General features: G+C 42.2%; 2 protein-coding genes across 2 annotated transcripts; both read left to right on the top strand.

The window, feature by feature from the left end:
• Positions 1-721: 721 nt before the first annotated feature.
• Positions 722-7,636, top strand: LOC311065418 (protocadherin-10; the record flags this gene model as incomplete). Its single annotated transcript, XM_084085754.1, has 4 exons — positions 722-3,244; positions 5,985-6,043; positions 6,883-7,010; positions 7,287-7,636. The coding sequence occupies 4 exons, from the start codon at positions 722-724 to the stop codon at positions 7,634-7,636; spliced, it is 3,060 nt and encodes a 1,019-aa protein (XP_083941880.1).
• A 9,160-nt stretch (positions 7,637-16,796) lies between these two features.
• Positions 16,797-25,939, top strand: LOC311033998 (protocadherin gamma-A3-like; the record flags this gene model as incomplete). Its single annotated transcript, XM_084041736.1, has 4 exons — positions 16,797-19,166; positions 21,192-22,265; positions 24,399-25,340; positions 25,925-25,939. Exons 1-4 carry the CDS (start codon positions 16,860-16,862, stop codon positions 25,937-25,939), a joined length of 4,338 nt encoding a protein of 1,445 aa, XP_083897862.1. The 5' UTR covers positions 16,797-16,859.
• Between the last annotated feature and the right edge of the window lie 1,022 nt (positions 25,940-26,961).

The raw sequence follows: 26,961 nt of genomic DNA, 5'->3' as shown, positions 1-26,961 counted from the left end.
TGTCTGGACTGGAAGTTACGCTTTCTAGGCCCTATAATCATCTAGAGGAGAAGATAGACATGGGGATATGAAGGGGTTAAACTGCTACAGTAATTAGAGTCGCTCCTCTCGCGGCGGCGTCCTCCAATACCGAGCTGCGAGAAGCCGCGTCCACCCCCATCTCTCTCTCTCTCTCTCTCTCTCTCTCTCTCTCTCTCTCTCTCTCTCTCTCTCTCTCTCTCTCTCTCTTTCTCTCTATCTGCGCGCGCGCGCACACACACACACACACACACACACACACACACACACACACACACACACACACACACACACACACACACACACACACACACACACACACACACACACACACACACACACACACACACACACACACACACACACACACACACACACACACACACCGCCCCACCAGCCCCTCCGAGTGTCCAATACAGTGGAAAATCAAAGCGCGAGCCTCCCCCGCTCACACAGCACTGGTGCTGCGCGCGGGGAGCACAACTGTCTCCTCGTACTCTTTGCCTAGATGTCCTGTAAAGTTGCTCCTGCTTGATTTTTAATGTACATAGCTGTTACAAAAGTACACCTAAAAGCCTTTATTTGAGCAATAGCTGCTCCTAGATAAAAATCTAATTTTATTATTTTCCAAAACAAGCAAATGTCACAGATATGTGTCCCACGCTACTTTCACTGGTGAGGGGTTATTACGCGCGTCGCTGAGATGGACCACAGGCTCTCGAGAGGCAGCTGGACACCGGTAACCGGGCTAGTAGTATGTCTACTGTTGTGCGCGTGTGTGGTGGATCTAGTTCTTGCGCAAATTCGGTATTCTATTCCCGAGGAGCTGGAGCACGGAGCGTTCGTGGGCAACATAGCCGAAGATCTGGGTTTGGATGTGGCCAAGCTGTCGGCGCGTCGGTTCCGTATAGTCTCCGGTGCCAAGAAGCAGTACTTAGAAGTGAACTTGGAGAATGGCATTTTATTCGTCAATGAAAAGATAGACCGAGAGGACCTGTGTGAACGAAGCCCGGGCTGCTTTTTACATTTACAAGTGGTTATTGAAAATCCACTAGAACTGTACAGAGTGGAGGTGGAGATTTTAGACGTGAACGACAACTCCCCTAGTTTCCCGTGGAGCGAGTTTAATCTGGACATCACAGAGTCCGCCGCTCCCGGCTCCCGTTTCCCGTTGGAAAGCGCACAGGACCAAGACGTGGGCACCAACTCTCTCCGCACCTACCAGCTGAGCGCCAACGAGCACTTTGTGCTGAACATTCAGACGCGCAACGACGGGAGCAAGTTCGCCGAGCTCGTGTTGGACACGCCGCTGGACCGGGAGCAGCAGAAGACGCACGAGATGGTTCTGACAGCTGTGGACGGGGGCTCTCCGGAGCGCTCGGGGACAGCGCTGATTACCATCACGGTGCTGGACGCGAACGACAACGTGCCCGTGTTCGACAGGTCTGTTTACCGTGCGAGTCTGGTGGAGAACGCACCGAGGGGGACATTAGTACTGAAACTGAACGCTACTGATCTGGACGAGGGCTCCAACGGGGAGGTGACGTACGCGTTTAGCGGGCACGCTCCGCTCAAGGTGCGCGAGCTGTTCAGCGTGGACCCGTACACGGGTGAGATCCGGGTGAAGGGGGTTGTGGACTATGAGAAAGCCAGTGTGTATGAGCTCTATGTGCAGGCTAAAGACAGGGGTCCCTCGGCTGTGGCCGTGCACAGTAAAGTGCTGGTGGATATTCTGGACCTAAATGACAACGCGCCCGAAGTCATCCTCACTTCCGTGTCCACTCCCGTTCAGGAGGACGCGCCACCCGGCACGGTGATAGCCGTTATTAGTGTCATGGACCGGGACTCGGGAGAGAACGGGAACGTGGACTGCCAAATACCCAACAATGTGCCCTTTCAGCTACACTCCTCATTTAAGAACTATTACACTCTGGTGACCAGCGACTTTTTGGACAGAGAAGTGGTGTCCGATTATAACATTACCCTCACGGCCCGCGATTTGGGCTCCCCGTCGCTCTCTACAAGGAAAACTATCCTGGTTCAAGTGTCCGACATTAATGACAACCCCCCGCGGTTCACACAGCCTTCATACACAGTCTATGTGACCGAGAATAACGCTCCGGGCGCTTCAATTTGCTCAGTAACTGCGTTCGACCCCGATTCTAATCAGAACGCCTATCTGTCCTATTCTATCCTGGACGGTCAGATCCAAGGCATGCCCGTGTCTACATACGTCTCCATCAACTCGGACAACGGCAACATCTATGCCCTTCGCTCCTTTGACTATGAGCAGCTCAGAAACTTTCAGATCCTGGTGCAGGCGCAGGACGCCGGTTTCCCCCCTCTCAGCAATAACGTGACTGTAAACGTTTTTGTTTTGGACCAGAACGATAACGCTCCGATTATTGTGTCGCCTCTCCCCAAGAACGGCACCGTGGCCACAGAAGTGGTTCCGCGGTCAGTTGACGCCGGCTATCTGGTCGCTAAAATCACGGCGTTAGACGCGGACGCGGGTCAGAACTCCCGACTGTCCTACCAGGTGATACAAGCAACAGATCCCGGCCTGTTCAGCGTGGCTCTGTACACAGGGGAAATTAGAACTATCCGCCGTTTGGTGGAAAAAGATGCAACAAGGCAGAGACTGGTCGTATTAGTGAAGGACAACGGACAGCCTCCGCTCTCCGCTACTGTCTCCATCCTCCTCTCCGTGGTAGACAGTGTGCCTGAGTTGCTGTCAGATTTCGGAGACCTCACGCTCAGCCCCCAGCAGCCCTCAAACCTAGCTCTGTACTTGATTGTTTCACTCAGCACAATATCACTGATATTCCTGGTGGCAATTATCGTGTTGGCCGCTGTCAAGTGCTACAAGGACAGGGAGACCATGAGCGGGTATAACCTCCCCCCGTTCGCTTGCTGTTGTTGTGGGGGCTTCCAGCCCGAGCCACCCCCAGAGGTGTTCAAGAAATCCAATCTCAACCTGCAGATTTCAACTGGGGCCAAAGTGCCCACGAACTGCATGGAAGTGAATACCAACAGCAGCCTCTCCCAATCATACTGTTATAAAGTGTGCCTGACCCCCGAATCAGCCAAAAGTGACTTCATGTTCCTGAAGCCTTGCAGTCCAAGCAGCACTCCAAGGAACAACGAGGCGAAGGGCGCAGACAACTCGTGGAACGCGCAAAGCCGAAGCGCGTCTGTGAACAACGGAGCCACGACTCCGAGTGAGGTATGAAATCAGCCCTTCTCTGAGCTTGTATCAAGTGAGCATGTATCATTTATTTTAATGTTTAGAACTCACACATAGCCACTGTCAAGCCTATTTCTGTTGATTTGATCTCTGATAAGCATTTAGCGCGCGTCTCCTCCTCATGAAGGTCAAATCATACAACGCTGATATAAACTGAAATCATGAAGAAAGCTGTAGGCTGCAATTGTCCCATTCTCCATTTTCTCTTCATAAGAAGTGCGCGTTTCGTCTGATATATATTTATGATAATTAATTATCCCACTTGTAATTGTTGATATTTTTTGGCCATGTTGAGGTGGTATAAAAGAGAACTGTCATGTTAATCAAGGCAGTGCGTGCGATACTGTGCTCCGTGTGAATCGTATCTGAACATCTAAAAGAGAGATCATTTTCAGAATAAAGTCAGATGAGATGAAATATTCAAATATCGATATCAAAGTTAATGATTTTCGTCCTTTAGTATTCTTAACTCTGACAAACATGTCAATCATTTGCAAAGATTTTGAGATCAATTCTTAGTCCATCAATGCTGTTACTTTGTTGGAGGCGGAGACACTTCTTGGTGTCATTCAGTGACATTGCTTTGTGTTCATATCGCCAAATGCAAGGAGAGAGGGCAGGCAGGAGGCAGCTGTCTGAGTTTGTAAAAACCGACGGACAGTGACGTGAGCTCATTCTACCTGACTTAGATCAGAAAGTCAAGGTTATACTAAAGCTAGACAAGGTGATGGCAGTCCTTTTATTTCCACCTCGATATGCCACGGTGACCAGTCGGGCTCCAGACAACAGAGCACCTCGTCTTGTTTTCAAACTAACGACATAGGACAGATACCCTCACTAACCATGCCTCAAGGGCACAGACGCGGCTGAGCCATTATACTGTGCACAATGTGGCGCATACGCAAGGGGGTCGTGTCCATTATGGATGAAAAATGGCAAAAGGCCTGTTTTAGGGAGACAGGGGGAGGACATGGAGAAAGAGGAGGAGGGGTGAGGGAGGGTAAGGACCCGGCTCGAACGTGGCGCGCCTGTAGATCGAGAAGGAAGGAAGGAAGGAAGGAAGGCAGGCAGGCAGGCAGGCAGGCAGGCAGGCAGGCAGGCAGGCAGGCAGGCAGGCAGGCAGGCAGGCAGGCAGGCAGACAGACAGACAGACAGACAGACAGACAGACAGACAGACAGACAGACAGACAGACAGACAGACAGACAGACAGACAGACAGACAGACAGACAGACAGACAGACAGACAGACAGACAGACAGACAGACAGACAGACAGAGAAGGAGGCCGGGGAGGCATAATATTGACCCCGCTGTTTTGTAAATCCTTATCCACTATATGCTCGGCCACAGACAGACCGTGAATACGCATATGATTCAATATTCCTCATTGCAATAATAGTGTACTTCATAGTACAGGCAGACAGTTGGCTGAGATCCAGTCCACCAGGCAGACTGAGAAATGTCAGTTCGGTCACTGGCATCATATCCACCTCTGGACATCGACATATAAAGCGAGATTTCGAGGTCATTGTGATTGTTTCTGCCCGCGGCCACCATGTCCCTCCAGCAGGATGGTGTCCTTCCAGACGTTAATTGGCTCCCTTAAATCACCCAGGGTTTTTTTCACCCCCCAGTGTCCTCTCATGAGTCACATTATGCGTGCACATCAGGTCGTCAATGACACATTAGTCTCAAAGACAAACCAGAGAGGAAAAACTGCCTGGCCATTAAACAAAACAAGTTTGTAGACCCCATAAAGCCAGGCTAATAATAAACTGAAGGTGAAAGGAGAGATTCAGTTCACGATCGAGCGCAGTGCGAGAAGCAGATACGCGCGCGCACATGCGTGCGTGCGCGTATAGGCTTGTGCTGTGCAAGTGTAGTGAGTGTGTGAGAGAGAATGTGTGCGGGCGTGTGATGGTTTATAGAAAGGTGTAAACAAGTTGTCCTAGATTATGTGAAAAGCTGCAACGACCGCAAACTTTTCCAGGCCCTCGATGAGACTTTTAATTAAAAAGCTTGCTCGAGGAGCATCAGGCCAATATTAATGTAAAAATGTTGCATAAAATCCACAAAACAATTACGTGTATAATTTTCTTAATTTCCTCCGTGGCACGCTTTCCTTTGAAGATTAAAATCGTGTTTCGTTTCATCCCGGTGGGGTTCTAATTGGTTTTTGTGTGTAGCTGGCTAGGAATGTAGTTTTGAATACCGATTCTAATAATACGCTTACGTCGCATTCTCCTTGTTAACAAGTCTAAGTGAATTAATAGAGCGTGCAATCCATACTACGAGGCTCATACCCGGAATAAATATCACTCGGGAGCACTCCTTCCCCCTCCCGCAACGCCACAGCGGATGAAAGCAAAATTAAGTGACAAGGCGAGTCATTGCTCAAGGCATGGCGCTCCAATCACGGTCGTTAATATGCATTCTGCTATAGATCCACAGGGTGGCAGCCACGTTCCATCTACAAAGCCCCATGCGTCTACTTCAACATAAATTCAAGTAGATACTATCTACTACTATCTAAATGATAATTAACCAATAGTGATACTGTACAGTCTCAGAACTGACTTTTTTGACAAGATCCCGTTGGGTTAACTCAGAAGGGGTGCTGATATTGTGCATGTAATAATGGCAATGGACCCTGTTATACTGTACATTTATATAATTTAAATAACGTTGAAACTAAGCATCGAAACATCCTTTTCTTCCAGCTCAAACAACCAAACACAGACTGGACGCTGACGAAAAATCAGAACTCATCTCTCAAAAGGTAAAACATGCTGACCTTTGACATCAGTTCTCATGTTACCATAGCAAAGTTAGGTAACACTTTACTAAAAGGTTGGGTCTATATAATGCATTATAATCACGTTTATAATGCATTATTGATGCAACACTCGGTATAAATGTTTATAGTCATGTATGACAATGTTTATAACGTTATATAAGTGCTAGTCATAATGCATTATTTAACCAGAACATAATAACTACCTTAACTTAATAAGTTTAAAGTGTCTTTGTAATAAGTTGTTAGCATAACGAGTGTCATGAAGCATTATGATGCATTATAATGCATTATAAATGTATTATAATGCATTCTAGACCCAACCTTTAAGTAAAGTGTTGAGTTATAATGTGTTGTTCTACTGAGTACAATGCATTATGACCAGCACTTATACATTATATTATTATAAGTTATAATACTTCATAAACCTTGTTATAAGTTGTTATGCATAATTATAAACATTTATAAGAAGTGTTATAATGCCTTATAAGTGCATTATAATGCATTATAAATGTGGTTATAACCCATTATAGACCGACCTAAAAAAAAGTTTTAGGGTAATACAATATTATGCTGTCTTTTAATTTGAGCCCCAGTTGCGCTTTTATTCTTTGCAGACATTCAGAGAGCTCTAGCATATAGCCTCACAGACACACAGTAAAATCCTTAGTGTTAATTCATTCATTTATAACTCACCTCAGAGAGTGTAAAAATGCAACGAAATGGTCCATTTGGTTTCATTTGTACACTCTCAGACTTAGATTAATACTCAGGATTGGGTTGCTTCAATTGATATGGGGGGCTTTTGTTTCTGTCCTCTGCAGCTATAACTCTATCAACATGGATGGGACCCTGATGCGCAAGGCCATGCATGCAGACCCCGACAACTACGTCACCTCCATGGCCCCTGGACAGTACTGGACCTGGGGCACTCACATGAGAGGTGTGAAAGGTAAGGAAGGGAGACCTGTACACACACACACACACACACACACACACACACACACACACACACACACACACACACACACACACACACACACACACACACACACACACACACACACACACACACACACACACACACACACACACACACACACACACACACACACACAGAATGTAACACGAACAGATGAAATGTTCTGTGAAATGTGACTGTTGCAATAAGCTCGCAGGGGAGAATGGGTTTCTTTTTCCCCTTATTGACACCCAGCTCCTTCCACAGAATACAAAATGTCTCCTCCAGCCCCAGGGGTTCCTCCTCGCTCGTGGACACCTCGCTGCACACCTCCGCCCCAGCAGCCCCAGCAGCCTCAGCAGCCCCAGCAGCCCCAGCAGCCCCAGCAGCAACAGCCATCGCTCACATCCCACCCGCACCCGCACCCCCCGCCTGACTATCAGCACAATGTGTACATCCCCGGGACACCTTCTGGCTTTTGCACCTTGAGGCCCGCTGTGCAGCGCAGTGAACTGGACGTCCATAATGCCTTCTCCACATTTGGCAAGAAGAGACGTCTTCAGATGTCCCCCCAGGGAGAGGCTGCCATCATCAACAATGACCTGTACAATGATTAACTGACAAGACTGCCTGAACGAGTGGATGGATGAATGAATCACTGACTCCTGATGAAGACTGAGAAACAGTGAGAGTGATAAAGAAATGACCAATCTATATGGTCTAAAACAAATCAAAAAGAGATACACTGTATAACTTTGGTGAGCAAGCTAAAAAAATGATGTATCAAAAGTTCAGGAATGAATGACTTAACCACTTTCAACCTGGTGTTGAAAAGAGCAAAAATAGCAGATCTACAAGCTCACAACATGTTGCATGGCGAAGCACTGTGATTTTGTAGATTGGCAATTTTTGTCGTGTGACGTCGCTGTACAACGAAGTGTAAAACAGGGCTTACGGTTAACGATCGACCTCTGCAAAAATGCTGAGGAAGATGGACGGACAGCCATTGAGTTGACATGCCACTGTCTGCAATGTTCAGCATAATGCATATTTGCTGATTATTATTAACTGTTGTTATTATTATTATTTAGACAATCATGCTGGATCCGTTGTTGATACATTCAAAAGGTATTACATGGTGGACAACAAATTTTGCACATCCATATGAAATTATATTTTGTAATGTTTTAAAATTGTTTTTTTCTTCTTATTTTTTCGGTTTGTTCAATATAGCAGAACTTGTGTTAATATAAAGAAGTAGTGTGGTGTATAATATGCAAGCTGCAACCTGGTGCAGGTAAGCAGCCAGCAAGAGTCAAGAACAGAGGGAGATCTTCCCAATACACGTACTGTATACATTTCTGAAAATAAAGTATTTTTTCTCATATACCTCACTTCTACCATGATGTCTGCTATGCTAATTCACAAGGTGTTTGACCCCATCCATGAGTACAAACACACAAGCACCCACATACATTAGGATGGCGTGAGAACAGCCTCTGCATCAAATATTTATAGTATAACTTTACTCGGTACGGTTTAATCAGCTTGAGTCAATTATTTTGGGGTGAAAAAGTTGTACAGCTTCTTTTACAGCGGCGGTGAGCCTTTTGCTTTGGTAAGCTGTTTTCGACAGCGAGGCATAAACAAAATATTGTAAAAAAAAAAAATGAAAAAAAAGGGGGAAAAAAGGAAAATGCTAACATATGCTAATTGGAGTGCTTGCATTTCCATTCGCCCGCAGAGAATAGTGGCGGTTCATTAACTGAACAAACAGAACCTCCTCTCTCGAAATATCACTTTAATTAAGACCACGAACACGAATACAAGTGTCAGGGGAAGGGGAGCTGGGGGGTGGTGGGCCCTGCTTTAAATGCCACACCTGGATGCGATTTACAAGGCCCCGTGGCCCCTCGCTCTGTGCCCTTTTACATCTTAGTTATGTGCATCAACAGATGAGAGCTGGCCAGAATTGAGTGAGGTAATTAGGTTGCCACATGCAGGCTCAGATTGAAAATAATTCAATTTATAAGGAAGTGGGAGCCAACAGAGGGAATGAAACCACTTCCCGTGAGTCGGTTAACCTTCTCCGTGCTGAGGTGATCCGTGGGGACGTGTGGAGGAAGGTGCCGTGGTATTTAGGTCAGGTTGACTCCCTTTTCAGATGAGTGAAAAATGGAGCTATCGCTTAAAATAGAGTATTCAACTTTTTTTCTAAAAGCCCTCTGCTCCAGGAACCAGTATTAAGACTGGGAATAAGCTTACATATGAAGTGGAACTGTGGCCATGAAGTTCAATTACATACATTACTAAGACTCTGAGAAAGACACAGATAAAAAATATCCTCCAATTTCAGCCATATGTTGATATATGTGCACAGCTAAATCCTGTGTAGTCTCTTCATTGAATTGGACAAACACTCAAGAGTTAAATTAACACAGATTTGGCTGTGTATGTGTTCACCAGGGACCTGAAATAATTCCATACCTGTGAGAGCTGTCTGCCTTTTGTAACCTTTAACTTGTTTTCTTCCAGGGAGCTGTCCGTTCCTGTGGTGCTGAACCAGACCAGTTTCTCACTTCTGACATAAAGTTCTTCGCATACCCACCAGAGGGCAGCTGTGACATTTTTTTACAGCTTCATGTGTGCTAATGCCACTCTAACATCTTTGCAACCCACATCTTATTTCCTTGCAGCACAGTTTGCTATTTTAAGATTTAGACATAAATACAAACAAACAGACAAACATTTTAAAGCAGAGACACATGATCAAAATAGATTAGTGTACAATCTTGTCATGTGGGTTCCCTCAAGAAGACCTGTGACCTAATTTGGGGTTTGGGTCAATGGTTTGAAAAGTTCTGGACTGCAGTAAAGGATTCTGTTTTTGACATAATAAATAAAAATAAACATAATAAACATCCTATAACTTCTCATATGTGTTAATGTGTATAATATAATGATAGCTCAACCACATTAATCACAATGCTTTTAACAATGTTTAAAGCTTTCAAGTTGATAGAGGAAAATTAAACGATTAAATAAATAAATATTCTTTCCATCCGAAAGGTTTTTATGACTTAAGATTTTAAGCCTTATTCTTTGTTCAACAAAGAATTTGCAGATCTACAAGCTTTTAACATGCCATGATGCGATACATTGTGAACTTGTCGATCTGCTATTTTTGCCATTTATAAATATTCTGGAAGAAAAAAAAAAAAATAACTAGAAAAAGTGCTCCTCGGAGCACAACTCTCCGCCAGAAGACTTGTGTTGGGAATGTTGGGAATGTTCTAATTCTTATGTTCTAACTGTCCTATCCATCCTGTCTGTATAAGTGTCCGATCCGTCCTGTCTGTATAAGTGTCCTATCCGTCCTGTCTGTATAAGTGTCCTATCCGTCTTGTCTGTATAAGTGTCCTATCCGTCCTGTCTATGTAAGTGTCCTATCCCTCCTGTCTGTGTAAGTGTCCTATCTGTCCATTTCTCAGCCATGTCAACTCGAAATCATGCTCGCTGGCTTGGGCGCTTAGCTGTTAACTAAGCATTTGTAGGATCGAGGCCTTCCCATCTAGAGAGGCTTTAGCTTAATTAAAGTATCTGCTTTGCATGCAGGATTGTTGGAACTGTCTTACCTCACTTTGAAAGAGGCACAGACTCTTTCAAAGTGACACATGTATTTTATAGGCCGCTATACGTCACTAGCCAATCGGATCACACTATTTCACCGTATTGTCACGTGTCACGTGAGGCTTGACCAATGTTAGTCCCAGTTTCAGAAAGTGAAAACAAACTCTCCTGGCGGAGAGAATTATAAATTATAAATAAATAATAATAATAATGACATGTCCAAGATAGGGATGCAAGGTTGACAGCTGTTAAATATCACAATAAAATACAATTTGATTAATAGACCTTTACAGCACCATAACATTGACATCAGAGTAAGTATTTCCAGCAGAGGGTATCATTGAGTAAGACACATGCAATAACACAAACCATGGAAACAAATTCATATATATAGCAAGAATCATTATAGTCTATCTATATGAGTACTGTGAGGTCATAGTACAAGGGTAAGAACATAAACACTGCCTGTCAAAGTGATCTAATTACAGTAGCATATTTGCAAGACATAAACTAGACATCATATACAATGGATAGATATATAAAAGGGTGGTAGAGGGGAGGAAGACAGACAGTAGTCCAGGGGCCAACACTGCTATTTTCACAAATTGGTACCACCTAAGGTGACCGTAAAGTTTTTGTATTTTTGTCTTCCTACATGTCTCTAGTTTATATTTTGGTATGATAACCCTTCCAATCTTGTAGCTTAATGGCAGTTATCACTACCTACTGGCTAATGTATCCGGTAGGAGACACAAAGTAGAATCTTTGTGTCTCCTACACCCGGGCATCAAATTATTGCGACAAAAAACTAAATATATCCATGTATTCAAGGCTTCATGGGGTGTGCAATTGATAACTTCTCAGATTTTTGGTGTTTGCAAAAAGACTGCTTTCCATAAGCTTGTAAAAGTTGACCCTCCTTCGGTCTAGGGTGGTCATAGCTGAATGGGTAGAGAGTCCCCCTGGGAAACTTAAAGGAGGAGTTCACCCAAAAAATGATTTATTTTCTATCAATTGCACACCCTATGAAGCCTTGAATACATGGATATATTTTGTTTCAATAATTTGATGCCCGGGTGTAGGAGACACAAAGATTCTACTTTGTGTCTCCTACCGGATACATTAGCCAGTAGGTAGTGATAACTGCCATTAAGCTACAAGATTGGAAGGGTTATCATACCAAAATATAAACTAGAGACATGTAGGAAGACAAAAATACAAAAACTTTACGGTCACCTTAGGTGGTACCAAAATATGGCCTGGCCCCTGGACTACAGACAGACAGACAGACAGACAGACAGACAGACAGACAGACAGACAGACAGACAGACAGACAGAGAGACAGAGACAGTTATAATGATGAGATGGAAACAATGACACACTAGTGGGGAGAGACAGGTACTGTATATATTATTTGAGAGAGAGATGTTGGGGTTATCCATGGCAGTCTTGGTTAATATCACCAGTCATTGTCGCTCTCAACTCCCTCAGAATCTGACAAGGAAAACAGAATATTTTTACTGAAAACACAGCAGGTCAGATAGTAGTCGCATTAGCCTATGCATACAAGTCCCCTTGTTTAATGTCACGGGGCAACCCGTGCCCTATATACACATACACACATCTGACTGCATTGAAAGTTATGGAAGGACTAATGGTTTTAAACTTCTGTATTCATAATGAAATGTTCACTGATTGTTTGCTGGTTGTCTCTCCTACACTGCTGGTGGCAATCCCCTTGATTGGGAAGGTGCCAAGTGCTGTGGAGGAGGGGTGTTTCATATGCTTTAGGAGTATTGTTTATTTAAACCGTCATTGAGTCTTTACCCCAAGTTATATTTGTTTAATTGTACCGTATCATTAGGAATGTTTAGGTTACCTTTATACTGTGGCACGGGGGAAGCTCTGGGAGTATTTATGGAAGTATTTGGAATTGTTGCTAATTGGTTCTGTGTCCGATGGTAGCATCCACTCCCTGCAGGGACAGTCAGAGGTTAGTTAGATATGGGCAGAAACTCAGGTAACATCCCGGAGGGAGAGCTACAGGGCATTGTGTGATCAAGGTTTAGCATGAAGAGAGCGTTTATCCAGTTGGGTCTTGTTTAAACGTGTTTGCCTTAAGTGCTTATTTATTGTTCTCATTGCTCTATTTTAGACTTTTAGGCCAGTATTATTGTTGCTACATCTTGCACTTGAGTTCGATGGAGGAGTGGGTGAAATAAAAAACCCTAAAATGCATCCGTCTTTGGAGCCTTGGCCGTTCGAGCCTTTTCACAGTTAACATCTGATGTTCTCATCCATACGCACATAAACTGCATGTTAACCATATACTAACACCATTATATTTGGTTAATTGTGATGTGTGGCTAGTCAGAGTTTATTTTTCTAGTGTATCTTTTCTTTGACCTGTGACAGAGCAGGGATGGACATACTGGTCGAATGAGTTCTGAATGCTGAGAGCCTTTAACTCGTAGACGCCATCGATGTTGCACATTATAGGCCCTAACTTATTAAGTAGCCTATTATAAAAGAAGGCGATATTATACTGTACAGAAGCCACGTCGGTTTTAATACATTTCCAAACACACGTTTCCGAACGCACATAGGCCTATATGTAGCAGTTAATAACCATCCAACTTTGGAAACTAGTTTGGTGGAGAAAATACAAAAAAGTGAATGTGGAAAGATTCATTCATGATGACTGCCCCGCGTGCACACGGCGTGTCCACGTTAAGTATAGGCCAAATAAAGCTGCAATCCCCAGCTGCGCAAAAGACGACAGGAGGAAGTAGGCCTACTCTACTGGTGAGTTAGCTGTAGTATACTATACAACCCTCGTAGACGTATTTATGATTCTGACGTTTTCAATCTACGAGAGTTGCAGGGTTCACGCCCCATGGAGACCTGGACTTTCTGCACTATGCCCCGCAAAGTACTCCAAACGTGTACAAATTGAAAATAAAGGTGCTTACCTCAAAGCCCCAAATGTTAACTGTCTCTACGGGGTAGTAGTTTAATGTAATAATCCATATCTTTCAATAAAGAAGTGTTTTAATGCCGTCTGTGGCCGATTCTGTCGGAAGGTTGGCGGTAGTGACGGGAAGTGAGGGGGCGCATCTGGTGAAACCCGGAATTACACTAAATGTAAACAGGAAGTAAACGAGGGTGAAAAAATGGCGTTCGGCCACAGACGGCATTAAAACACTTCTTTGTTGAAAGATAATATGGATTATTACATTAAACGACTACCCCGTAGAAGTAGTTAACATTTGGGGCTTTGAGGTAAGCACCTTTATTTTCAATTTGTACATTTTTGGAGTACTTTGCGGGGCATAGTGCAGAAAGTCCAGGTCTCCATGGGGCGTGAACCCTACAACTCTCGTAGATTGAAAACGTCAGAATCATAAATACGTCTACGAGGGTTGTATACTACAGCTACTGGTGAGTAGTGTAGCCTACTACCAAGGAAACTTACTTGCCTTCTACCGACCCAATTCAAGCATGTCTGTATCTATCATTAATCGCGATTCATCGTGAATAGTAACTGCTATTCCTGACAGCAGGACTGAAAGAAACGTTTCACACCCTCTCTGCTCTAACAGCGGACTTCAGTGTGCAATGCATGGGCAATGATAGCCCATTTCGATTGCATTGTCATGCAAGCATGTACGAGCTCGGGTAATCAGAGTCAGTCAGTCACAACGCGGGGAGGCGGGACATGGGAGGTAGAGCAGAGTGTAAGAGAGAAGCTAAAGTTTAAAAAAATGATTACAAATGTTTAACGGCAACGCCGACCCGCGCCGATTAACTCATGCTTCCGCGCTAGCCTACTGCATTTGTGGGTGCCTTTGCCACCTTTGCAACATGTAAGCGACGTTATATTTGCCCGAGACCAGACAATGGTTCCGCGGGTACCAGGGAGAGTAGATTGACTGTCAAGGGACCCTGGATACCGCCTTCCCAAATACAAAAACGGTAAACAGGGTCCCGAAAGGGGCTAGGGCAATGAAGGATAGCCACGGGGCTATCCCTCATTATCCCCCATCCAAAAATAGCCTAATGTATAATAACGATCGTCAAATAATAGCCTAATGTATAATAATATGTCTCTCACCTGACTTGTGCAATAATGCCACCTACTACTCATTATATGTATAACATACATTTTAATGGAAACCCAGTAGCCCAGGCCCCAGAGCCATATCTGCAGTGGCCTAGTTCATTGTCTCACCCACTTATGAACAGGTGCACCCATTTGTTGTTTGGCTGCCTTTCCTGTCACTACAGAGGCTGGCCCCTGGCCTTGTGATACCACAACAAGGCCCAGTTGATAGTACGTTGATTGCTGTGCGGGCCCGAATTTGTATGCACACGTGGGCCACTGATTACATTTCCTTACGTTGGCCATCTGATGCTACGCACAGATTCCTAGCGTTCCCAAGAAGGCAAAAATCCAATGCAAAACGAGAGGGAGACCACTGAACAAAGTGTTTTTTTAATGCCTTCAAATACAACTTTACAACGTTTGTCTAGGAGACTAGGTAGATGAACACAAAATAAGGCTAAGGATATTTGGAAGATGGCAGCACCCCCCAGGCACGATACAATATTATAATATGCTCATCACGTGCCTTCCACTTTTATGACGTGACCTAAAAACTACACCACAACATAAGCCATCTTTAATATAAAAGATTTTGAGTGTGCAGTTTACCGCCCACCAGTGCAATAGCACCCCGATTTGAGGAGAGCGTCATCAGTCTGTGTCTAATGAAACCTCCCAGGTGTAACCCAGTTCGATTTGATTACGGTAAATACATGATTTGACAGGCTACCTTCCTTCAGTCAGCACTGCAGGCCAGGGGCTGTGCGCTGTCCATGGTGCTGAAGTCTCTCCTGAGACCTCAGCTCCCCCTGGTGGGCGAGCTTGTATAGTCGATATGTTGCAATGCATAGGGAGCCAATGAAGCGATCTAAGTATAAGAGTAATGTGTTCAGTTTACTCATCGTGTACTCTGGCTATGGCATTTTGAATGATCTGGAACCTTCCAGAAGTCAAGCAAAAAGGGCTTTACTGCACGTCATTAGTTTTCCCACCACAACATTTAGTTTCTTTGGATATTTTGTTTTTAAAATAAATATAGTAAAAGTATGTTAATTTAATGCTTTTATTGCATGCTCATAGATCACATTATTATTAAAATTATTGTGTGCTATAGTATAAATGTACTTTTAGTAAAGATTCATTTTAATGACTTAAAGTGCACCTTTTAGAGGCTTGTTTTCTTTGTTTTTTGTCTTGTATGATTTTGTGTGTTGTTCTTCAACCACAGACAAAATCATTATTATTTAGAAGCATTTTCAAAGTGTATTTAAAGTATGCATACATTACAGTTTTTGTTAAATACACTCAAGTAATAATAATAATTATTCCAATTTTGGTCTGGCTTCAAGTACTTTTGTGTGCTTTTAGTATAGCCTATACTTTAATGTACGTTTTGGGCATTATGATGGTGGATCTGATTATGAGCTTATGAAACATATACTAATGATACACTAGGTGGATACACTGTATTATAGCCAAGTAGCCATACAGAGCACGGGTGATGAGACGAGTGAATCTTTCTAAGTGTATTTACTTTTTGCAGATGGTGTGCGAACTAATAGTTTTCCTGCAGAACACCCCAAAGTCAATGAGTGACATGACGTGTTGCAGTATGATCAACAAACCATGTTCAAATAAAACGATCTTTACATAGGCTACACATGACATATTGACAAATACCTATAATCTCTCATTTCAGACAGGTGTATAGATGCAGGGTAAGACTCATCTCACTGCGCTACGCTCCTATGATTTTGTCACACGGTGTCACTGTTTAGCCACTAGATCAAAGTCTATGAGGTTCTCATGACACACCCATTTATTTATGCAGAGGGACAGACCTGTACAGCCCTCCTCTGCTCTGCATTATTTTTATTCGAACTAGCAATAATACGGCCCAAATACGTTTGTAAATGTCCAGTTTTCTGCTATAGCCTATGTGTTCGTAGGCCTACATGTCCACTTAAGACCAGACCTTCAGAGACGGGATTCTTAATTTTCTTTAAGGCAAAACAATGTATTTTCGGGGTGTCTCCACTGTCTTTGTCTTGTGTGCAGTATGGCCCAGTGCTTTGTCTGTGACACGGTACTCCATACCCGAGGAGATGGAGAGGGGTTCTGTTGTGGCTAATTTGGCGGCGGATTTGGGACTTGAGCGCGGAGGCCTGGCTCAACGCGAGGTAAAACTTGATATTTTCCATAACAAGAAATATTTAGATGTTAACAAGAAGACAGGAGAGCTTTATATAATAGAAAAGATGGACAGAGAATATCTTTGTCCAACTAAAACCACGATATCATCATGTTTTCTAAAGCTAGACGTTATCATAGAAAGTCCTTTGCGAATATTCAACATAGAACTAGGTATAACAGACATTAATGACAATGCACCCCATTTTAGAAGAGATCGGATAGAACTTGACGTTTCAGAATCGGCTACACCAGGAGAAAGATTCTCTCTGCCCAATGCTGTGGACCCAGATGTCGGAATAAATACAATTAAAACATATAAACTAAGTGTCAGTGAACATTTTACAATAGAGATCCAAACCGGCAGTGATGGCACTAAATACGTCGACCTGGTGCTGACCAAATCTTTAGATAGAGAGGAGCATGCTGTTCATAATCTTATACTGATTGCAGAGGACGGTGGGGTCCCCGTACGTTCGGGCACAGCTAACATTCTTGTTCGGGTACAGGATACAAACGACAATGCCCCTCAGTTCGACAAGCAGGTTTACGCGGTTAACATGACGGAGAATAGCCCGATAGGTACACTGGCAATTAAACTGAACGCTACAGACCTAGACGAGGGTCCCAATGCGGAGATAGTCTACTCTTTTACTCTTTACACGTCAGAGAAAACACAAGATGTCTTTGCATTGAATCCTAATACAGGGGAGATAACAGTGAAGGGAACAATTGACTTTGAAGACATGAAAATATATGAGATGCACATCGAAGCTAAAGACAAGGGCACACTTCCCTTATTGGGGCAATGCAAAGTAGTGGTCCATGTAATGGATATGAATGACAATTATCCAGAGATTACCATACAGTCCATTAAGGGCACTGTGAATGAAGACATTCCTGTAGGAACAATCATAGCACTGGTGGGCATAAGCGACAGGGATACAGGTGATAATGGAAAAGTAAGTCTATCCATTAACAAACAATTGCCCTTTATTCTGAACCAGTCCTCTGATAGGCCAATCCATTACAAGCTCATAGTTTCAGAACCTTTAGATCGCGAAAAGGTGCCTGAATATGACGTCATGTTCATTGTGACAGACGGAGGCACACCCCCCTTATCTGATAATGAAACAATAACTGTCCATCTATTGGATGTGAACGACAATGCACCACAGTTTCCCCAACCCTTTTACACTATACGTGTTATGGAAAATAATGCACCCGGGGCTCTAGTGAGTTGCCTCACCGCGTTTGACCCAGACCTCCATGAAAACCAGTATTTAGTTTATTTCATCGTAGAGAAGGAGATTGCAAACACCTCAATGTCCATGTTGTTCTCCATAAATCCAGAAAACGGAAATCTTTACGCGCTAAAGACGCTTGACTATGAGTTTGAGAACGAGTTCCTTTTCCACATTGAAGCCAGAGATTCTGGTGTTCCTCCTCTCAGCAGTAACGTCAGTGTTCACATCATTATTGTGGACCAAAACGATAATAAACCCGTCATTGTCTCTCCATGGCGCCCGCACGGCACTGTTGTGGAGGAAAAGATCCCAAGATCAACAGATAAAGGTTCCTTGGTGGCCAAAGTAATAGCTCTGGACACCGACTCCCCACAGAACTCTCGGATTAGCTACCAGTTTCTACAAGTGAGTGATGCCACCTTGTTCAGCCTGGACCAATATAATGGAGAGATCCGGACTATGAGAATGTTCAGTTACAGAGATTCACGTCACCAACAGATGGTTGTTGTTGCCAAGGACAACGGGGAGCCTGCTCTCTCTGCTACAGTTACCATCAAGTTATCCACAATCGAGACTGCCATCAAGGCCTACTCTGACATGACTGAAGTGCCTCTGGAATATGACATATTTTCAGACATAAACCTGTATTTGCTCATTGGTCTGGGCTCAGTGTCCTTTCTCTTACTGATCACCATATTGGTCACCATCGTACTCAAGTGTCAGAAACTCAATTACAGCAAAACAGCTCCTCCCTGTAGGAACAGTGTGATCAGTAGTGAGAGGAACTCAACCATCGCAGATTCCACCCTGGTCTCCAATGATGCCTACTGGTACAGTCTGTTTCTAGCAGAGACCAGAAAAGGAAAGATGGTCGTTAGACAGCCTGTGCCAAAGGGCTCCAGATACATCGTGTCCAGTTTACCAAGGAGTATAGGCGTGACAGACACCAGCGACTCAGCAGCTTCAACTCTGCAGGTGAGATGTCATTTTACACCTATAGCTACTGTATTCTAGGCCTATCAGTTTGGTTTTAATGCCTTGCATGTTATGGTGCTCTGGTTGTGTAATGAAATAAAAAAACATAATAAAATGACATCAACAACAACAACAACAACAACAACAACAACAACAACAACAACAACAACAACAACAATAATAATATAGCCTAATAATATAATGAAGATGAACAACAACAACAACAACAACTACAATAATGATGATAATGATGATAATAATATTAACAATAATTTCCTAATAATAATGGTCAAATATAGATATTCTTTCAGCCATAGTAAAAGGTATTAATAAAGTCAAGCTGGTCTTGATAGTTTAGACGTTTAGTTTTCTTTTTTATTAAAGGTTCCATATGTTAAAGGTTCTATATGAATTGCATTATGTGCAGAGGTTTTGATATGGGAAAAGTGGCGCTGTTCACTACATAAAATGCTCGCCATGTTGTCACCATGACAGTATATTTCAGTGCGAATAGTTGAGTGGGGCCACCGGACAGCTCCTGGTGCTGAAACAGCCGTTTGGGAAACACGGAATACATTTCTCTTATTTTAGCTGATATATTTTTTTCTGAAGATCAAAACTTGCAGTTTCCAGCTGGAAACATGCATTTTATTGGCTGAATTGCTGCACACTTACAGTTACACAACTATGGGGTTATTTCTAACAATGCCGTCATGGAAAAGGTACGTCTCGCTCATTATTCTCCTTTCCGCTGTTCGGTTCATAACGTCTTCAGTCACTCATTATTCTATACCTGAAGAAATGAAGGAAGGATCCGTTGTCGCCAATCTTGCTTCAGATTTAGGACTGGATGTTAAAACGTTGAGTAAAAGAAAGATGCGCCTTGATATAATCGCTAACAAGAAATATCTGGATGTGAACAAAGAGACTGGTGAGCTTTACATCGTGGAGAAGATTGACAGAGAATTTATTTGCAATTCCAAATCTTCAGCTTCATGTTATCTAAAATTGGAGGTAACACTGGAAAATCCTATACGAATATCTAATATAGAATTAGAAATTTTGGATGTGAATGACAACGCCCCACAATTTCGTAGAGATGTAATAGATTTAGACATATCAGAGTCAACAGCCATGGGGGAGAGATTATCCCTGAGCAATGCAGTTGACCGCGATGTTGGAACAAATTCCGTAAAAACGTATTATCTGAGTGAAAGCCAGCATTTCAATATTGAAGTTCAGACTGGAAGAGATGGATCGAAGTTTGCTGATTTGATTCTTAAAAATGCTTTAGATCGTGAGCAGCAGGCTGTTCATCATCTAATACTTACTGCTGTAGATGGCGGCACACCGACACGTTCTGGCACTGCCAGCATTATTGTCCGCGTTCTAGACACGAATGACAACGCCCCAACATTTGATAAAGAAAGTTACCAAATCAGCATAATGGAGAATTCTCCTATTGGAAGCCTTGTCGTCCATCTTAATGCTACAGACTTAGACGAGGGGTCAAATTCTGATATAATCTATTCTTATAGTCTGTATACATCAGAGAAAGCGCAAGAAACATTTAACCTGAATCCATCCACTGGTGAGGTCAATGTAAAAGGAATGTTGAATTATGAAGACTTTCGGATTTATGATATGGAAGTTATAGCAACAGATAAAGGAGCCAATGCCTTATCAGGGCAGTGTAAATTGACAATTGTAGTAGAAGACATGAATGATAACCACCCAGAAATATCTATCAAATCATTTCATAGTCCAGTTAAGGAAAACATAGAATTAGACACTGTGATAGCAGTGATAAGTGTCAGTGATAAAGACTCAGGAAACAATGGAATAGTTGATCTCCATGTTCCTAAAAATATGCCTTTCAAGCTGAGAGAATCATCTGATAACTATTTTGAATTAGTAGTGTCAGAACCATTAGACAGAGAGAAGGTTCCAGAATATGACATCACATTCACAGTCACAGACAGAGGTTCTCCTCCATTATCTGACAATGAAACAATGACTTTAGAACTTTTAGATGTAAATGACAATGTTCCACAATTCTCTCAGTCATTTTATACAATACGTGTTCAGGAGAATAATGCTCCTGGGGCCTTGTTAAGTTCTGTCACTGCATTTGATCCAGACCTCCATGAAAACCAGTATCTAGTTTATTTCATTTTAGAGAGAGAGATAGCCAATACCTCCATGTCAATGCTCTTCTCTATCAATCCAGAGAATGGTAATCTTTATGCATTAAAAACTTTTGACTATGAGATTGAGAAGGAATTCCTTTTCCATATCGAGGCCAGGGACTCTGGTGTTCCTCCACTCAGCAGTAACGTGACTATTCACATAACTATTGTCGATCAGAATGACAATAAACCAGTCATAGTCTCTCCATGGCGTGCGCATGGGTCAGTCGTGGAAGAAAAGATCCCAAGATCAACTGATAAAGGATCTCTAATAGCCAAGGTCATAGCTTTAGACACAGACTCCCCACAGAACTCTCGGATTAGCTACCAGTTTCTACAAGTGAGTGATGCTACCTTGTTCAGTCTAGACCAATACAATGGAGAGATCCGGACTATGAGAATGTTCAGTTACAGAGATTCACGTCACCAACAGATGGTTGTTGTTGCCAAGGACAACGGGGAGCCTGCTCTCTCTGCTACAGTTACCATCAAGTTATCCACAATAGAGACTGCTGTCAAGGCCTACTCTGACATGACTGAAGTTCCTCTGGAATATGACATATTTTCAGACATAAACCTGTATTTGCTCATTGGTCTGGGCTCAGTGTCCTTTCTCTTACTGATCACCATATTGGTCACCATCGTACTCAAGTGTCAGAAACCCAATTACAGCAAAACAGCTCCACCCTGTAGGAACAGTGTGATCAGTAGTGAGAGGAACTCAACCATTGCAGATTCCACCCTGGTCTCCAATGATGCCTACTGGTACAGTCTGTTTCTAGCAGAGACCAGAAAAGGAAAGATGGTCGTTAGACAGCCTGTGCCAAAGGGCTCCAGATACATCGTGTCCAGTTTACCAAGGAGTATAGGCGTGACAGACACCAGCGACTCAGCAGCTTCAACTCTGCAGGTGAGATGTCATTTAACACCTACTGTATTCTATGTGTTCCGTTTTAATGCCATACAAATTTTATGGCGCTCTGCTTCCTCACGACATCAGTGTAATAAAATCCAACAACAATAATATGAAACAACAACAACAACAACAACAACAACAACAACAACAAAGCTACTTACTACTACTACTACTACTACTACTACTACTACTACTATATGCACTACTACCATGACTAATGATAATAATAACAATAATTATACAAATAATAATAATAATGATAATCCTATAAATAAAATAACGGTATTAATAAACTTAAGATGGTCTTGACATCTCAGACTTTTTATAAATGTTATTCAAAGTTCTATATATGAATTGTATTAAATGCAGAGGCTTATGATATGCGAAACGTGGCGCTGTTTACCACGTTAAATGTGGTTGTAGTCGCCATGACAGTAGGCTATACATATCAGTGAGACTTGTAAATTATTGTCGAGCCACTGGACAGCTCCCTGGTCCTGAAACTGACGCAGTAGACAAAAAAAGAAAGGTTTTAACTTATTTTTGACCAAGAAACCTTTGGATCAAGATCAGGACTAAAAGCACATCCCTCATAGCTGGGAACTGGGAACATGCTTTATATTAACTGAGCTGCAAGGCACTTACCGCAATTACATAACAATGGGGTCGTATTTAATGTCGTTATGGAAAAGGTACGTTTCAGTCATCATTCTCGTTTCTGCCGTTCGGCACATAGCGTCTTCGGTAACTCATTATTCAATACCCGAGGAATTGAAAGAAGGATCAGTTGTTGCCAATCTAGTATCAGATTTAGGCTTGGACGTTGAAACGTTGAGTAAAAGGAAGATGCGTCTTGATATAGTCGCTAACAAAAAATATCTGGATGTGAACAAAGAGACTGGTGAGCTTTACATTGTGGAGAAGATTGATAGAGAATATATTTGTCCAACAAAGTGGTCTGTGTCTTGCTATTTAAAGCTGGAAGTAACACTTCAAAATCCCATACGGATATTTAATATAGAACTAGAAATTCTGGATATGAATGACAACGCCCCAGAATTTCGAAGAGATGTGATAGATTTAGACATATCAGAGTCAACACCCGTAGGGGAACGATTCTCCCTGAGTAATGCTGTTGACCGCGATGTTGGAACAAATTCCGTAAAAACATATGATCTGAGTGAAAGTGAACATTTTAGTATTGAGGTTCAAACAGGGAGAGATGGATCTAAGTTTGCTGATTTGATTCTGAAAAAGGCTTTAGACAGAGAGCAGCAGGCTGTTCATCATCTAATACTCATTGCTGTAGATGGTGGCACACCGACACGTTCTGGTACTGCCAGCATTATTGTCCGCGTTCTAGACACTAATGACAACGCCCCAACATTTGATAAAGAGAGTTATCAAATCAGCATAATGGAGAATTCACCTACTGGAAGCCTTGTCGTCCATCTTAATGCCACAGACCTAGATGAGGGGTCAAATTCTGATATAATGTATACATATAGTCTGTACACCTCAGAGAAAGCACAAGAAGCATTTAACTTGAATCCATCTACTGGTGAGCTATCTGTAAAGGGAATGTTAAATTATGAGGACTTTGGAATTTATGATATGGAAGTTATAGCAACAGATAAAGGAGCCAATGCCTTATCAGGGCAGTGTAAAATATCCATTAAAGTAGAAGACATGAATGATAATCACCCAGAAATATCTATCAAATCATTTCATAGTCCAGTCAAGGAAAGTATAGAATTAGACACTGTGATAGCAGTGATTAGTGTCAGTGATAAAGACTCAGGAAACAATGGAATAGTTGATCTAAATATTCCTAAAAATATGCCTTTCAAGCTGAGAGAATCATCTGATAACTATTTTGAATTAGTAGTGTCAGAACCATTAGACAGAGAGAAGGTTCCAGAATATGACATCACATTCACTGTAACAGACAGAGGTTCTCCTCCATTATCTGACAATGAAACAATGACTTTAGAACTTTTAGATGTTAATGATAATGTTCCACAGTTCCCTCAGTCATTTTATACAATACGCGTTCAGGAAAATAATGCTCCTGGGGCCTTGTTAAGTTCTGTCACTGCGTTTGATCCGGATTTACATGAAAACCAGTATCTGGTTTATTTCATCTTAGAGAAGGATATAGTCAATACGTCCATGTCAATGCTCTTCTCTATCAATCCAGAGAATGGTAATCTTTACGCATTAAAAACATTTGACTATGAGATCGAGAAGGAATTCCTTTTCCACATTGAGGCCAGGGACTCTGGTGTTCCTCCACTCAGCAGTAACGTCACTATTCACATCATTATTGTGGACCAGAATGACAATAAGCCAGTCATAGTCTCTCCATGGCGACCACATGGATCAGTGGTGGAGGAAAAGATCCCACGATCCACTGATAAAGGCTCACTGGTTGCCAAGGTGATTGCCTTAGACACTGACTCCCCACAGAACTCTCGGATTAGCTACCAGTTTCTACAAGTGAGTGATGCCACCTTGTTCAGTCTGGACCAATACAATGGAGAGATTCGGACTATGAGAATGTTCAGTTACAGAGATTCACGTCACCAACAGATGGTTGTTGTTGCCAAGGACAACGGGGAGCCTGCTCTCTCTGCTACAGTTACTATCAAGTTATCCACAATAGAGACTGCTGTCAAGGCCTACTCTGACATGACTGAAGTGCCACTGGAATATGACATATTTTCAGACTTGAACCTGTATTTGCTCATTGGTCTGGGCTCAGTGTCCTTTCTCTTACTGATCACCATATTGGTCACCATCGTACTCAAGTGTCAGAAACCCAATTACAGCAAAACAGCTCCACCATGTAGGAACAGTGTGATCAGTAGTGAGAGGAACTCAACCATCGCGGATTCCACCCTGGTCTCCAATGATGCCTACTGGTACAGTCTGTTTCTAGCAGAGACCAGAAAAGGAAAGATGGTCGTTAGACAGCCTGTGCCAAAGGGCTCCAGATACATTGTGTCCAGTTTACCAAGGAGTATAGGCGTGACAGACACCAGCGACTCAGCAGCTTCAACTCTGCAGGTGAGAAGTCACCTCCTGTTTTCTCGAGGCTTATCAGATGTTTATACAATCTGTGTTAATGCTGTGAAAAGGTTATGGTGCTTTAGAAGAATATCATCCACAAAAGCAAAATCAAGCATCACCATAATAATAACAACATATATTACTACTACTGCTGCTGCCACTATACTTCTACAAACCTGTGGGAAAGTTCTCCAGATACATTCTATCCATACCAAGGAGTAAGGACATATCAGATATCAGATACCAGTGACTCAATAGCTTAAACTCTGCAGGTTAGAAGTCACCTCCTGTATAAAGGCCTGTCACGTTTTCCATTGTAATACTGTTAAAACTTATGGTGCTCTGATAGCAACACATTCCCACAAAAGCAAAATCAACAACCACCATACTCCTCCTGTTTTCAGAAAATGAAATACAATAACATAACAAATAAACACAAATTAAATCACACAAACAAAACTCAAAACAAAACAAAAGGTATTTTACAGAAGTCTGATCCCATAAGATAGGACACATTGGATATCAATCAAATGAAACAGTGTCACATGCAACTACAGATATCTCTCATCCCTTCCCCACAGGCGTATACAAAATAACAATTGAACCAGAACTTGCCTCATTAGCCAATATTTCACCCACATCATTATGCTCGACAAAATACAAAAATGGTCCCTAAACCTCTTGGACTGGAAGAAGTAGAAATCAAGTTAATAACTTTGAAAACATTGCTAAGACAATAACAATATCAGATTAACTTTTCTTTGTACATGGATAACCAAAATGTGTGTGTGTGTGTGTGTGTGTGTGTGTGTGTGTGTGTGTGTGTGTGTGTGTGTGTGTGTGTGTGTGTGTGTGTGTGTGTGTGTGTGTGTGTGTGTGTGTGTGTGTGTGTGTGCGTGCGCGCGCGCCTGGGTGATTATATGCGTATACATATATACGCACACATACAGTATACATGTGTGTTCTAGATTTGTGTATAGTGTGTGTTCATGATAACCGGTTATTGTCCCTATAATATATCCACTGATTTAAAGATATACATATATGCAACTATGCTGAACATAGCATGTAAAATAGTTATTTCATGTGTTATTCTTTTTTTCAAATGTTTTTTCTTTGATATTTACTTGTTTTTCTCTCTCTTTGCGTCTTTATCAGTTGTATTTATTGAATTCTTCGTATAAACTCCAGTATTATTGTTACATCATTAATACATAAACACAAACAAATATATAAATAATAACAATAACAATAACTATAATAATAATAATAATAATAATAATAATAATAATAATAACAATAACAATAACAACAATAATAATAATAATAATAAAAATACAAAATAATAATAATAATGACCAATTTGTAATAGCTATAATCCATAATGGTCAATTTGACTAATTTGAATAACAGCGACATAAACTTCAGCTGGCATTTCAATGTTTACATTTTTGCTACTATCACATTAGTTGCAGAGGTGTATTATTTACGACAAGTGGCGCTATTTTCTATATAAAACACTCGGTGGTCGTTGTCGCCATGACACAGTAATCTGACTGAACGCAAGATACACGGATTTAGCCACTGGACAGCTCCCTGGTGCTGAAACAGTCTTTCT

Source organism: Gymnoscopelus microlampas (genome assembly GCF_963454915.1).
Source record: "Gymnoscopelus microlampas genome assembly, chromosome: 18".
Classification (NCBI taxonomy): Eukaryota; Metazoa; Chordata; class Actinopteri; order Myctophiformes; family Myctophidae; genus Gymnoscopelus; species Gymnoscopelus microlampas.
The sequence above is the reverse complement of the archived record's forward strand: the minus strand, read 5'-3'. Positions and strand labels throughout refer to the sequence as shown.